This window comes from Perna viridis, chromosome 1, assembly GCF_037379345.1.
Source record: "Perna viridis isolate PV_CMFRI_1.1 ecotype Kerala chromosome 1, ASM3737934v1, whole genome shotgun sequence".
In the NCBI taxonomy this organism is placed as follows: domain Eukaryota; kingdom Metazoa; phylum Mollusca; class Bivalvia; order Mytilida; family Mytilidae; genus Perna; species Perna viridis.
In genome coordinates this window covers 15,297,565-15,313,661 of record NC_142445.1, presented here as the reverse complement: position 1 = coordinate 15,313,661, position 16,097 = coordinate 15,297,565, and the positions used below count along the sequence as shown (strand labels likewise).

The 16,097-nt window shown below is 30.9% G+C and overlaps 1 protein-coding gene across 1 annotated transcript in view; it reads left to right on the top strand.

Annotated features, from left to right (window-relative positions):
- LOC148627417 (uncharacterized) overlaps window positions 1-14,116 on the top strand; it is a 32,266-nt gene extending 18,150 nt beyond the window's left edge. The window contains exons 4-7 of the mRNA XM_088572697.1: window positions 52-117; window positions 2,591-2,710; window positions 9,246-9,378; window positions 10,419-14,116. Coding sequence (XP_088428823.1) covers window positions 52-117; window positions 2,591-2,710; window positions 9,246-9,378; window positions 10,419-11,422 — 1,323 coding nt within the window. The 3' untranslated portion in view covers window positions 11,423-14,116. The remainder of the gene's footprint in view (window positions 1-51; window positions 118-2,590; window positions 2,711-9,245; window positions 9,379-10,418) is intronic.
- The last annotated feature ends 1,981 nt before the right edge of the window (window positions 14,117-16,097 follow it).

Genomic DNA, 16,097 nt, shown 5'->3' with positions numbered 1-16,097 from the left:
CTATCTGAATGTCCATAATAAATGTTATATTAAAATCTTTTCTCTTTTTAGAATGGTATTGTTCATCGTGATCTCAAATTAGAAAATATTGTCTTGGACAGAGAGAAAAATGTTAAGGTATGATTAAAATACAATGAAACCTCACTTATCCAAACCCTGAACAAATCTGAAAACCTGTCGTAATCAGACTTTTTATGAGCAATTCAGTTAACGTTTTTAGAAAAGCTCCCTGTTTTAAGTGGAACCCAGGTTGCTCATTTGCTTATGTTACTTTGTATGTATAATTTTGGTCATGTGTGTGTGTTTTCCATGTCTGACCTTAGTCCCTTGGTTGCATTCTTTTGAATTCTGGTAGAATATTGGTTCTCTTGATTACTCTTTGAAAGTCCCTTTACATTAATTTAAATGTATTTTTAACCTGTCTAAATCAGCCAATTTAAAAAGTCCTAAAAGGGTTAATTTTACACAGGTTACACTGTAGTAATGCTTTATAAATTGTCTTTTTGTCATTGAATGATTATTGTTTATTTTTTGCATTTCATCCGGAAGTAAAATTTGGGAATAGTTTAAAAAGAGCTAAAACTACAAGATTGGAAACTACTTTAGATATAATTTCTATCAATATTTGGTAGGTTATTAAATGCCAAATTACAGGACAGCATTTTCTAGTATGATTACTCAATCTAATGCCTTTGTCCTTCACATGTCTACTCACACTTATAAAATTCAAAGATATTTGAGTGAAATGGCCAAAAAACTGAAGGTTTTATGTCAGCTAAATGATAAATGTTCAATTCAGTAAAGATGTGTCCCACTTAGGATAATCGGGCATTTGATAAATTCTTAGGGTAAATTATCCTCATAATTTTGTTATGAAATGACAGAAAGTCTCTTATATTTAACAACATTTTGCTACAAAACCTTCAATTATGTGAGAAATAGACACCTCACACCGCAGCAGTGTCGTAAGACATTAAATTCAAATCCATCGTGTCCTACAGGTAGTTATTGCATTCCTTTGTATGTTGATGCAGTAGTGTGACTTTCCATCATCATTATGGAGATTTTATTTCTATTTTTGAATGGAAAGTGCAGTATTCTTAAAGGATTATGGGATCATATTTCATATTTTATGATTTTGGTCTTTTCAGTATAAATACTTTCTGTTTGACAGAATTTGTCAATAGTTTTCTTTATTTCAGAGTGTACATATAAAGAGCATTTCACTTATTTCTGTCTTGCTCTGTTATAAACTTTAAGCCATGTAATTCATTTATCACCTTTAAAGTACAGAGCCCGCCCCTGAACTTGAGCTAGAAATAAAATTTATTACAGATCATTTTGCAAAACACATTCAATTGAATCTTGCAAATTGTGATCTATTGTGAGAAAATGAAGTCATTAAAATCCCCTATCACACATACTGAAATTCCTATGTTAATGGGTGAAGTATTGATACTGGTTTAACTCTGAAAGGGTAGAAGTTTCAGTTTGAAATGTATGAAAGAAAGTTTCAAGTTTATTGCTTTCTTTGGAAAATGAAACGGGCAGGGTGACAATCTACCTGCAGCGAAGGAATGCTAAGGTCATGTGTGGCCTTGATAAGATGGTTTATATCACTTGGCTTTAGACAAGGTCATATTTCACAATAAGAAAACAAAAGGCACATGATGGGTCAGAGGGTTGAATTTGAGTACTGGTAGCTTAACACCTTGGTGAAGTGTTAGTAGCATATTAATAGAACTTGGTGAAGTGTCCATGTTAAAAATGTCCTGAAGCTTACTCTTGGTTCCAATTTAAGTATTCATATTTAGTATTTTATTTTGTACAGAACAAAATAATGCTTCCTTGACATTGCTTAGTTGATGTACATGCATAAGTTATGAAATAATTTTCTCCCATTCAAATAGATAATTAAAAAGATGCATAACTACCCGGCATTGTTTAAATATCTGTTAGAGATTTCCTGCCATTTTACAGTTTTCTACAGCTTTCATTGAAGAAACCAATTCTCCTTCAGCTCATTCTTGGTTTAAACTTTTCCTCTACTCTCTATGGTAAAATTAGGATTTTAACATCCTTGCTAAAGCTCACATGTTTTACCATCCTGAGTAAATTTAAACCATTCAATACTGACAGAGAATCTATATATCTGAATTAGCTTTTCTACCTATAAACATGGTCATTGGAAAAAAAAATTTAAAACTATCCATTTTTCTTATAAACTGATTTATACTTGTGCATGTAATTTTTAATTAATATGATTAATTTAAATGATAATGTTGACCTAGTGAACTACTGTAAAATGATGAAATGTTACATAAATTAGCTCATTATCTTATTAGTCAAAAGGTCAAATCTGTAATAGAAAAGTTAAAGGTAAAGTGATACATGGTGTAATGTTCATGAGTAATTATACTTAATTAAATTCATCCCAGCTGATCAAAGGTCAGAATTTAGTACATGTCTGTTTACCATGACAAATGAAATGCCAATGAACAATAATTTTGATGTTGAAAAAGTTTAGACAACAATTGTCTTCAGCTTCTAGTTATGCAATAACACATTTGCTTATTTTTTTTATTTTCAGATTGCAGATTTTGGACTGTCCAATTTTTACAGTAAAGACTCATTACTGAAAACATTCTGTGGTAGTCCTTTGTATGCCTCTCCTGAAATTGTTAACGGTCAACCTTATTATGGTCCAGAGGTAAGAGTTTTTCTCCTCGTATTATATAAATAATTAAGGATGAATTTTCTAGTTCAATGATTGGAAATTTTCATGCAAGTTATAATCCAAGAGATGCAGAATTGAAATTTGAGAATGTATAAAGAAACTGCTATTGTTGTGGTTTACAAGATCCTACATGTACTTTTTGCTATGTCACTGTTTTTGAATAAAGTTGAAAAGCCCAAGATAAAACTATGTTGTTCCATCAACAGTCTATTGTGTAATGGTCTTTTGACAAGTCAACAACTCACATATTTTCACAATGTACTATAGATTAAATAAACTATTAAACTTGTGATGATGTAAAAGTTCCAAGTGTTTTGGGAAATCAATATCATGAAAGCAATAAATTAGTTTTGTCCTATTCATTAAAATCATGTTATCTTTCATAATGACCAAAACATCTTGATAATAAGTTTGGATACCCACCCTTAATTGATATAAATTGTGTTAATGACCTTTCTGTTGACTGTCATTTTTGGGTGTTTAGGTAGATTTTACCCTTTGATCTTGGTACTAGCTATACCATGTATTACCAGGGTACGTAAACAGAAGTTTTGAAAAATTTCCCACTTCTTTTTAACACATGAATACAATTGACAGATACTTCATGCATTTAAATTTATAGGGTGTAATAGATATTTCAATTCTGATTTCAATTAATATCACAATTTATGGACATGAATATTTGGATAATTATAATACACATTTTTGTCTTCATAAATCTGACAATGACTTAAATATTTCTTACATAATATTTTCAATAGATCTTTTTATTGCATGTCAACCTGCATATTTTACCTGTAAAACCTGCATTTTAACAACCAGGTAAACTTGTGCTTTTTTACTTTTATGTGTCAACAGGTAAAACTCACTTACAGAAAATTTATTGAGCAGTTGACATGTTTAAAAATATCACTTGTTACTGACTTTATCTTGATTTTGTAATTTAAGTACTTTGTATTGAATGTTTATTGAAAACATTCATTGTTTTGCTGTTATGATAAGTCTGTTAAAAGGTTCATTTATGTCTTGAAATTTGACATAAATATATGTTTTGATATCATGTATATTGGCAGCCAATACAATGATAAGAAAATAAGCTGAGTAAATTTGAAAAGAAAAAAGAATTAATTACAATTATGTATACAAATTTCTTAAAGTACATAATAAAATTGTTTGCACATGCATATAAAGGAGAATATTTGGAGCTTGAAACAAGGAGATGGAGACAGGATAAAATTGCTCTCTTCGATAAAGATCCTTAAATTTGTCTGCATGTTGATTAATATGCTTTGAAGCTGAAGCAACTCTTTCTGTTAGTTCTGCACAGATAAACTCAAAACAAAATAAGCACAGCATTGTCATTTGGAAATTGATTATTTAACCGTCTTGGGGAGTTTTTGAGCTATTTTATTTTAAAGTAAAAATAAAAATAAAAAGCAATTAGTCAGGTGTGCTTGTATTGTTGATAAACAGTAATCTAATTGTGACTACAATGTCCCACATAGTAAAAATGGTTTGCAGATTTAAGCTTTTAAGTCCCATTTTGCCTTTAAATAGTTATATATAATGTTACTATTTGTTCTGTTTAAAATTATATGGTAATTATATAATGAAAGTTCATTTCAAATCTAGTGGCTTAATATATAGTAATGCAGTTGGTCTGCTTTTGACCCAAATATCTGGAACCATTGAAATTAAACTTAAACAAAGTATTTGTCAGTAAAAATTTGCTGTAATATAGGTCATGTGTTGTGCAGTAAGATTTTAACCATAGTTTATTTAAGCAAATACGTTCCAAATGATTTATGCGTAAGTTGTTTTTTTTTTGTCTATATCCCTTTCTACTGTCTTACAGCCTATTTGACCTAGTGTTGTCTTAGGACGTTGCTGATATTTTTCAGTATCACGGCAGTAACTTTAGATTGAAGGTATTAACCAGTAAGAACAATGTCAGTGAAGGGCAATCCTTAGCATCAGTAGGTGCAGTTGTTACTTACGCAGTTAGATCTGTGACACAACTTTGAAAAAATTGTAAATAATGAATTGCCCTTACTCTGAAAGAAAAATTCTGTGTTTATTCTATATTTGATATAAACAACATTTATCTGAAGCTTAATTCCTTTTGTGTCAAATGTTTTAAAAGGTGTATAAATATATCTTTGTCCTGTGTTAATAGACAGAGAATATCTGTATGTTTCAGTACAATAAGCACTTTATAATCATATCTATATTTGTACAAAAAAGATTCTCTACAAGGTCTTAGTAAGGTTAAAATTCCTAATTTAAATCAGCTGGAAATGTTGATGCTTTTCAAATAAATTATAAAAGCAAACTAAAAAATCAAAATGATTAAAAAAGGTTTAAGTCCCAATATTTGTTAACATTCTAACTCTCTGCCAATTTCAATTGATTTGATTTGTGAAAAACTTGCATGTTTTGCCAAGTTGAGTCACTGACATTTGGCTGTGTGGTCACCTTGTCAGAAATCTGGTTCATGATGGGATATAGTAACCTTTCAGGCTAGCAGTATGTGATCGGCTGATTTTCACCTTCAAGAGCATTTCCTTCATTTGCCAAGGGGGAAAACAAAACTGGAAATGTTGCCTTGAAAAACAGATTAGCTTTTATGTATCAGAAATTGTCCTTCACATGTCAAGCTTCTGTTTAATACAAGATCCTTTGAACTTTTAATTATTTAGTATCAACTGTTTACATAGTGGATAGGTACTTTCTAGTTAGTACTGTTGTCCAAGTGACAAACAAATACCTTGATTTCTATCACGTTACCAGGACAGATCTGTGATACAGCATTGAGAATATGTGAAAAGCTGATAAAAATTACCTAAACATTACATTCTAAATATTTTACTTTGTCTAAATGGTTTGTTAAGCCATTTCATCATTTCAAATTAGAATTTGAAAGTGCTATTGATATCAATAGCCAAACAAAAACTTCAGCAAATGCTACTGGTTAGCCACTATTACAGAGAAATATTCTAAACAAACTTAATCTTTTTGAGTGCATTTATTGGAGATATCATGACCTTGTGAATCCTTAAACTTAATGCATAATGTCCAATGCTTAAACAAGTTTTATTTGTGGTTTCACTCCCCTGTCTAAAAAATGCATTCTTTCATGCAGGTCTAAGACTTTGCATTAGATCATATCTATAAAAGGAAACATTGCATCATAAAACACATAATAACATTTGTTTTCACCTCACAATATCTGTTAGTGAAACAAGAAAGAAGCTCATGTTCAGAATGTTTACATATGATTCATAACATGAACTAACATACAATTTGTCAGCTAACTGTAGTTTATGAAAGAAAATTTGGCTATAAAATGTAACAAAAGCATGCATATATGGAATAAAATAAATGTACAACTAAAAAGTAAATCTAGCATGAGAAAAATAATGACTAAGTAGAAGAGAAACCTGCAAGCATAACTTAATCAATATATAATGTAAAACAGTTTTTTAGTTACGTAATTTAAATAAAAAATACTTGTTTTTGACAATTGACGTCATTTCACTGTAATTGTCAAACATTATTTCATGTGCCTTTAACCATGACTCTGTGACTCAAGAAAATACAATCAAAAGAAAGTAAAAACATTCCTTGGTTGATTATTTCGGTCTTCATTTTAAGCAAGGATTTGTGAAACTGTTTCCATTGCTATCGTTGGCTGGTTATTCATGCCTCTAAATGTTGTTTCATATGTGGAGAAATACTGTTCTTGATTTATGACTTAGAAGTAAAAGGCATTCTTCCATTCCCACTTTCGACCATAATTGTAGTGATTAGTATTAGTTTCATTTGATGGAAGTGTTTAGATTGCTGTTAAATCCTTGGTTAAATTTGATAATAACTTTTTTCTTTTGTAAAGAGTAGATCTTTTGAAACACAATTTACCTTGACTGAAAATTTTGTATTTACTGGCTAGAGCAGTCAAAAAGCCTTTTAATTTAGATGAAAGTGGTTGATAATCCCATTTAAAACTATGCTGTTCATGAAATTTTTATTTGCTTTGCTAACCTAAGCAACCGTCCTTCTATATGGTATTGGGAAGTTTGCAGTTTTTTTTCCTAAGAGTTGTGGAGTAAGGTGAAATGCAAGTGTTTTCTAAATTCGTTATCAGATAAAGACAGTAGCCAGGGAAAAGTTTACCTGTCATGACTAGAGAAATAAACAATATTAGCCTTGGAAATCTTTGACGCTTAAATATGGGACTTGGCCTAAAAACATAATCCATATTTAACATTATATAGCTCCATAATAATGTGAACATGTTTCTTTGATCAAAAGCACAAGTTTTTAAAATTGTTGAGGTAGTAAAAAAACAATTGGTTGCTGAATTATTCTTTAAGGATTAATTTTTAAAAATCCTAAATTTTCATTCACACTTTAAATGAAAAGTTATTGACTGACTGACCTAATTTGTTGTTACCATTGATCACAATTACATGTATATATATGTCAGACTGCTTAATTAAGTGATGGTAGTGTTATTGTCATGATTTGTGCAACCCTTTGCAAATATTACTCTGTACCTTAAGAAATAATTTGGGCACTATGAAGGTGTCATCTTTTCCAATATAAGATGACAGTTTTAAGACTTTGAAGTAATTTAAAATGATATAAAAGGATGATTAGTAAAGATGTCTACTAATGGTGATAAATGTCTTTTATATAGATTTGTATTAGAAACCAATAAGGTCTGTAATGGTATATTAAACATGTTGGAGAGAAGATGTTTTTGGAATTCTTCAGTAGCTAGTGACACTTTAATGTAAGTGTCAAACCACTATAAGTTATGTCCTGGGGATTAGCATGCATTTATTGGACATTTTTTGCAGCTTATAAAAAGGACAGTTTGATAATATGTTAGGTAATTTTTTCTGATGTTCCAATATTAAAGCTATCAAAAGATATTGCATAAAGTCAAAAGTGTAAACAACTTCTAAAGCATTATAGATATTTTATGGACGAAAATGTCAATATGATTTAAAGCTAGGGTACATCTGTATAGACCTTGTGCCTTATGAAGTAACACCCTAGCTGTAAATTACTCTGCACAATGTAAACAAAACCGTATTACAAGATGTTTAGTTATCACTGTGAAGGATTGTTGTGTCAAATGCATATCACCCATACAATTTAAATATTGAATTATATGAGAATATCAATGTAACACCTTATTATAGTCGTCAACCAGTCTGTTGACCAAATATATTGGAGACTTTAGGACTTTTTTTCTGGTCCACTTAGGTCTTTGAAGCATTTGTTATCAGAATAGGTGTGCAGGTTTATTTGGGATTTATTGAAAAGTCTTATTCAAGAGAGCTCTTATGTTATGTGAACTTTAGAATAAAGCAGTTTAACACAAGGAACAAGTCACTGGATTCTTCGGCGTCAGATTATTGAGGGAGTTGTTTTAGTTAAATACAAAAAAAGCAAGGCCATAGATTTCTTTGTGAAGGAGATTAGACCCTGATTAAGACCTTGGTACTCTAGAGTGTTGATTGTTGTTAGTATAACACAGGTGCTAAATGGACATTAGTACTATAATAGGTTTAATAAACAGAAGTTCAGATATGTTTAGCAATAGAAGCTATACTGTACTAAGTAAACATAAATATACTATGTATATAATGATACATTACAATGTGGTAAACCAAGGAGTAATTAAATGATTATACTTTAGACCTGCAAGGGTTTGGATAAGTTAATTAATTAGGAAAACAAACCACTAGTCTTAGTACACAATATCTTCAAAAAGAAGATTCTATTGTGCAAACAAAAAAGATAACTTATTTTATACTCACATGTTAAAAAAACAACTTTAAAAGCATAAAAAAGGGAAAAAAAGGAAATAATAATGATGTAAAACATGACACTTAGTTCCTGGTTTTGGAAATGTAGATCTTAATTTGTTGGTCCAGAATCAAAACATATGGCTTTACAAGATAATGTTTTGGAGACAATGAAATGAACTCCATGATTTACAGTTAATTGTCTAGACAATCACACATTCATCATTGCCAGATCTCAGTGCAAAGTTGAAAGTTGTCGCCTTCCTACCAGCAATATGCATTAAATTAAACCACAGATTAATGAAGTTTTTTAACAAATTTGACAAACAATATGAATCAACTGGTGATTTCTTTGTTTTCAATACCCATCTAAGGGCATAAGATTTGTGTATCAAATTAATACTGTGACCTAGTAAGATATCGTGGGGAAAATTTATTTTATTTTGTTGGTAAGGGTTTTTTTTTTGTTGTTGTGTAAAAGTACACAAATAAATTAGGAAAGAGATTCTTATTAATTGTTTGGTTTATTTTACAAAGCCTTACAATTGTATTATAGGCATGTATATGGACAACTTTGCATTACAATGTAATGATAAAGCTTTGTTACACCTTTAGTCAAAGGAACAAAGGCTTTCATAGCTCACTTTATCACATCTGAGAGTTATAGTTGAATGTTTTACTTTTTTCAGGTTGATTGTTGGAGTCTTGGGGTTATTCTTTACACACTAGTCTATGGTGCCATGCCCTTTGAAGGAACAGATTTCAAAACTCTCAGAAAACAGATATCCAATGGTGATTACTATGAACCAAACAAACCATCAGGTTAGTTGGCCATTAATCTGAAACATTTACCAAAACTCTGGGGTTATTTATATGAAAAATAAGTATCACTTAATCATTATATAAAATACCACTGATCATAAAGGCATTTTTTTAGTAAGCACATGTCAATTTTCTTCATCAAAATATTTATGAGTTGTTTATTTTAAGTTAATTGAAAGTTGCAGGTGTAATTTGTGGTATAGTAATTGATGGATCAAGATAACTTTATGATTACAAATATTTATGCTTTTGAGGGTGCAAAGATTTATGAATAAAAACCTCAACCTTCTATAAATAACACTGGCATCCATCGTTGAAATTTGATACATTGTGATATTTTGAAGTAGGGTTATGATTTGTTTTGTTAGCAGAAAATTTTAGCGATATCTTTTTATCACCGGGACACCTGGTTAAAAAATCCTCAATTAAAATTTGTCAAAATGAAAATTTGCTGAAGTTAAAATAACCTTCAAAAGAATATGATTGTTGTTAGTAATCTCAATCATAATCTCTTAAGAGTTTCATTAATCTCATTATCTTCTCGATCAAATCAAGCTTTTTATTGTAAAATCCATAGAGGGACTTTGTACAAAACTTGCTCTATAAGGAGGGTTATCTTACCAAATATTTCTGATATGTACTTTTGATAGACATTATAAAAGGTCCTTTTCATTAAAGAGAGCTTTCTATTAAAAGTTGTTGAATAAAGAAAAGAAAATCTTATACAATATTTAAATGTGCCTTTTACGGAGAAAGTATTTTTCACATGAAAACATTGATTGATAGATTTGAAGCATTACAATGCCTGCTTTTATCAAAACAAGACTTCTTGATTTAACACATCTAAGTCACTATGCCCAAAATAAACCTCCAAAAATAGTGCAAGATTTGCATAAACCATTGTTAAGTAGATGAACCACCTGTTTTAGTGGTGTTTCATCTGCTTCTTAAGATTTTTTTTCCTCACAGACTGTTTATTTGCTACTTTGTTTTAAATTCATACTCACTATAATTAATTTTGCTTTGCCAATATTTTACAGAGGCAGCTGGGTTAATTCGTCACCTTCTCACTGTAAACCCTGCCAAGCGAGCAAAGATGTCTGACATTCTGAACCATTGGTGGGTTAATTTAACTTACAAAGAGAATCCCATTGGAGAACAATATCCTAGTCCTGAAATGCTAAACATGTACATACCCCGATCATCTCCTATCTTGTCCAGCGATAGTGAAGGAGAGGACCAAGCTAAACCACCACAACCATTAAAGGGAATATTGAAAAAGCCAAAAACTTCTATCGAAGAGGAACATTGTGTTCCATTTCAACCTATCCCTGATGATAATGTGTCATATACAGTGTGCCAAGAAGGACAAAATGTATGCAATAATTCCTGTAGTAACTCAGACAATAACAACTCCGGTGATGATAGCAAGAAAGTCTTCGATTCTGAAAGGAAACCTGCCAGGAGTATATTGAAAAGGAAAGGAAAATTTAGTGGTGGTGATAGTGGATGCATTTTAAATGAGTCCGGAGCTAAAAGTCCTAGTTCTGATACGAAGGAAAATAACAGTATGCTTTATGACCTCTCTGACATTGACAATGTACTTAATATAAATTCAACTGACCAACCACCAACGGACACAAAAGATAAATTTATGTACCCACAACCAGTCACGTCTACTGAAAATAACAATAATAATACATCAGTAGTGCCAAGAAGAAGTATACTTAAAAAGACTAGTCAAACAGACCCAAGAAAGAGATTATCAGCTTGTAGTACTGGTTCCAATTCCTCAGCTGATATTTTAGACTTTTCATATGACAGTGGTGACGACAATTACGAATCGCTGTCAAAATGCCCGCAGATGTCAAGAGAGGGTAGTTTGGTTGGGACAGCTAGTTTTGAAGATCTCAATGCTGAAGGAGATCTATTGGAAACTTTACAACCAAAGACATATGACAAGGATAACAATGAATTTTATAATACTGAAGCAGCAAGAGATATATGTAACCAAGCATTGCAAATAATGAAAGAAGTGCAGTGAGATACTAACAATGTCTTCTTAAGACATAGGGTTATTCAGTGTTTTCAATCTTCCAGCATTTTGTAGAAATCCAAAAAAATTTGGAATCCATGGTATTTTGTCTTTACATGTCTACAGTAGTGAAGGGTTTGGTTGGTCTGAAGTTTTTTTTGTTAGAAACTGATATTAATTGTGTTGAGTAGAGAAACTCGGACAGATATATAAAGGTCAACATTTAACTGATATTTATAGTGCAAACCACTGCAGACAAAAAGATATGGCAAACTTGGTGCTTGATATCACATTTTGTTGCTTTGATCTCATTTACAGTTTAACTGTACTTGTATTTATTATTTCATTTCTCATTTATCTGTTTCAAAAATGGAAAATAGAGAAAAGTAGAAGAGAGAGGTCAACCGTGGAATGATTTATTTTGATAGGAGTTAAGTTCATTTTTTCATTTTTGAAATTAGATGATTTTTGTGGTAAATGCCACACAATGCACTGAAAGTGCTACATCATTTTGTATTTATATATCAATTTTAGTAATGTCTACTGCATGACGTGCCTTTAAATTGTATTGTGATAATGTAAAAAACAGTTAATTGCTCATTCAGCATATTTAATTGTGTTGTTACATATTTACAAGATCTTCTGTGAATTTTCAAACTTTGTTAGAGGATGAATTTAAGTATTTATGTACATGTACATGAGGATTTTGAACCCATGGTTTTACTGGTAATTTTTGCAATTTTGGAATTGTTTAACTTAAGTAAAGTGCAGTAAAAGAAAGAACTGGAAACCACTAGTCCAGTCATCTGTATTTTCAATGAAATTTAGGTACTGTAATTTTTTTTTTCAGTAACTGTTTTTGATTGAAATACACAGAAGCTCTTGCAACATTGATTAAAAATTTTTGTGCCAATGATGGGATATTTGAGTGGGAATGATTTAGTTTTTTGTAGATTAAATTATTGGGTAATTGATTGGTTGTTGATGTGATCTGTATGATTTTCTTGATTCTTTTATTTTTTAACATTATGGTCTGTATGAATTTTCAATGTGTGTACTATATCAAGTATAAATGCTTATTGCATACAGCCATAATGTAAATATGCTCAGTATTTATTTTGCTAAAATTGCATTTGAATCACAATATGGATGGTGCTTCATTGTGACAATGGCTCAGATGTTAATACTTCAAGTTAACTAAACTTGTCTGAAAATGAGATCTTATCAAATATGGATATGGATAGGAAGCTGTGGACATTGGTTGTCATGGCATCAAATATTGTTCTCTTTATTCAAATAATCTCTAAACAAACAATAGTCATTTATTAAGTTTTTGGTTTGTTTTTTTTTTAGACCTTCATTAAAAAAGTGATTGAAAATAAGGCATACTAATTGATTTTGAAATCTGATGTAAAATTTGGTACTTTCTTCCCCAAAATATTGTTACACACACCCCTTCCTGTGGTTTGATCTGTATTTTTTTCCTTTTTTACAACAATATTTACTATAGGACTGGTTCCTATTAAACCAGCTGGTCTGGTTTTCTAGAAAGAGGAAGTATCTTTTTTTCTATGTACCAAAGTTTTTTTTAAGATGCATAGTGTTATAGGATAATAAAATCAGTAATCAAAAAATATATTTCACATTTAAATTTTCCTAAACATTCAGAAATGCATAATAATTTCGATGACATCAGAAAGAGGAGTTTTTCCAAAACTTTTTTTCTCTTTTTGAGGCTTACCACTCTTATTTTGAAATCCAAATGTTGCAAAACTTTATTTGTATAAATGTAATAAATTGAGACAAACTTAGAACAAGGGTTATACTTTATTAGTTTGATCTGTTATTGACTATTTTTCATGACACTTTCTACATTGTATTTAGTGCTGTAGCTCAGTTTCTGTCACTCAGTAGTAAGAAGTGGGTAAAAATTTGGGCATAGACTTTTACACCTACATCTGAAACCTCAAGTTTATCAAAAAGAATATCTGAAAAAAAAAAAACATTTGTCATTTTTTCTAATTACCGCAGTGATGTTTACATTAAAATTGAAGTTCTTTTATCAAAATTCAAAATGTCAAAGATCCATTCCAGGATAAATGTCCACATGTAGAGTTCAAAAGATTTTAGATACTCATCTAGGTAATTACTGAACAAGTTACCTTTTTTGTAAAAAAAAAAAACAATAAGTTAGATACAATTATCTTGTTTAACAGGTGTGAGTAATTAAGAAAAATATGTTTTTATGTTGTTCAGGTGCTTTTTCAAGGTATGAGAGCTATTTAATGAAGACATTGTAATGTGTTACAGAGAAGCAAGGTTTTGAACACTGTATTTTCAATTGCCCATTTTATTAGGAAAAGACTTATTATTTTTCAAATTCATAGTATGTTAACACAGTATATTTGTATTTGATTGATATCCAAACTATAACTGGTATTTTATGTTTCTGTCTCATATTTTTTTTGGAAAACATGTTGAAGTATGTCATGATAAACCTAAACATTTCCAAAAATGGCATTGAAGCAAAATTATTTTGATGAGGCATACTTTTTTCAGTATTTGTTAATCAACAGCCTTTAGCTTTTGTGGTTGTTGGTTTAAAACAGCTTTTGTAAATCACATTTGTAACTTAGTTACATCTCAAATATACATTGTCAATGTCTAAAAAAGCTTTAAATAAAACACATGAATGTGCTCAAACTTGTTTTGTGATAGAAATGCCAAGAGGACCAGTACAGGTATAAAGGCTATAGAAAACAGAGCATTGTAATTAGCTTTGAAATACAATTGGTAGTCTCTTCTATTGTCTGCTGTGATGGTTATATACAGTTTAAAATGAATTCAGAGGGTAATGATATCCAGAATGGCTTATTCTCACTACAAGTTTTTTTCCGTCTTCCTGGGATATTTAAGGTAGATCATACCTATTACACTGAGCATTCTTTTCTGTCAACTTACCCTAGCACACAGACATATATATTTTCTATGAACTAATAATTTTTAAAATGATGTAAAAACAGTATGTTTAAAATTTTGAAAAGAATTTCTGACATAAAAAAATCTATGGTAAAAGTACAATTATTATAAATGTATATAACAAGAATAGGTATGGTGAACATGTCAAAGAGACAACAACCCCACCATGATGAAAATATCAGCCCAAGCCCACCCATCGGTCTTCAAGGAAGGATGAGGAAATCCTCATACCACAGGGCAGGCTGCAGCTGGCTCCAATACATCAATATACACAGATACAGCAAAAGAGTAGCCACTAAATATTCTAGTAACATAAAAATAAACTAAAAGGTGAAAAAGAAAACATACAGAGGCCAAAAGTTCCTGACTTGGGACAGGTGCAAAGAAAATGTGGCGGGGTTAAAGTACTTTGGCTTGATCATAAACCCCCTTTAAAATCTGGCCACTATGGAAAAAAATATTACACACCTAAAAATCAGCTCAAAAAGGTCTGAGTCCCCTGTTACAACGGAAATAAAGACACTGAATATAAATTACATAAATTCACTTTCATATGTACTAACTAAGGACTACTAGCAGTTAACTGACATGTCATCTCCAGGGTAATTTAAACCTACAAAAAGTAATGTCCCATCGTATGTAACTACTTCCCATGCGGGGTTGAAAACCACTGTACATCATGTCACAACCAATGTCATGCAAAAAACTGCTTTTAAATTCTATATAAAGACCCTATGAGCGAATCAATGTTAATAAAAAAAAATGCTATCAACGAATTTACAACAATATCATAACTATATCCCTTACGAATGAGCTTATTCAACGGTTTAGTTAACTTATTGTGTGACTATCGAGCTTTCCGTGCTTTCTGTAGATCATTACCGTAAGATACCCGCACGTATTAATCCTTTACAAGCATATCTGTATTTGGGAATCAGTTCCTTGTACCGGTTAAAAAAAACTTTGTGAGCTTGGGATATCGAAAACCTTAATGTAGTTATTTCTCGGTTATATAGAGATCCCTTTCGTTGAAATTCTAAACATATTTGCAAATGTTGCAAATCGACCGATTGTAATATGTTAACACAATATGATGGTGACAAGGGGCCGTCACCATCTAAAAATGCATAGTTGATAATGGGGGAATGAAATATCATCCCATTCATGGTAAATTTTAGTATTAAGCTAACCATTATCAATATGAATACAATGATCAAGAAAGGGAATTCTTTATTACCAGTATTAGCTTTATTCAAAAACAGTTCTACAGGATATATATCTTTAGTATGTATATATATATTGAAGGCTTTGTTGTTTAGAGCCAAAATATCGTCCAAATATCAGAAGCTGCTATTATCTTTTTTTTCCTATCAGATGTTGTTTGGAAGGGTCCTTATTTATCCTATCTATAAATTGTGATTCGTAACCGTACAGAAACAGGTCCACAATAGGTGGTGCATAATGGGTCCCCATGGGAATTCCAATAACCTGACGATAAACGGTCTCACCAAGGCGTACGAAAATGTTGTCTAATAGGAATTCGAGTGCTGTAAGCAAATCAAAACAAGTCCAATTAGCGTAGTTTTATGTTTTTCTGTACTAAGAAATGATCTAATAGAATTCGAAGGAATATATTAACATCCCGAATTATTAAATGACCATTACTCAGAATGTAAAGAGGTAGCGCGAGTTTGTGTTTGTTCAC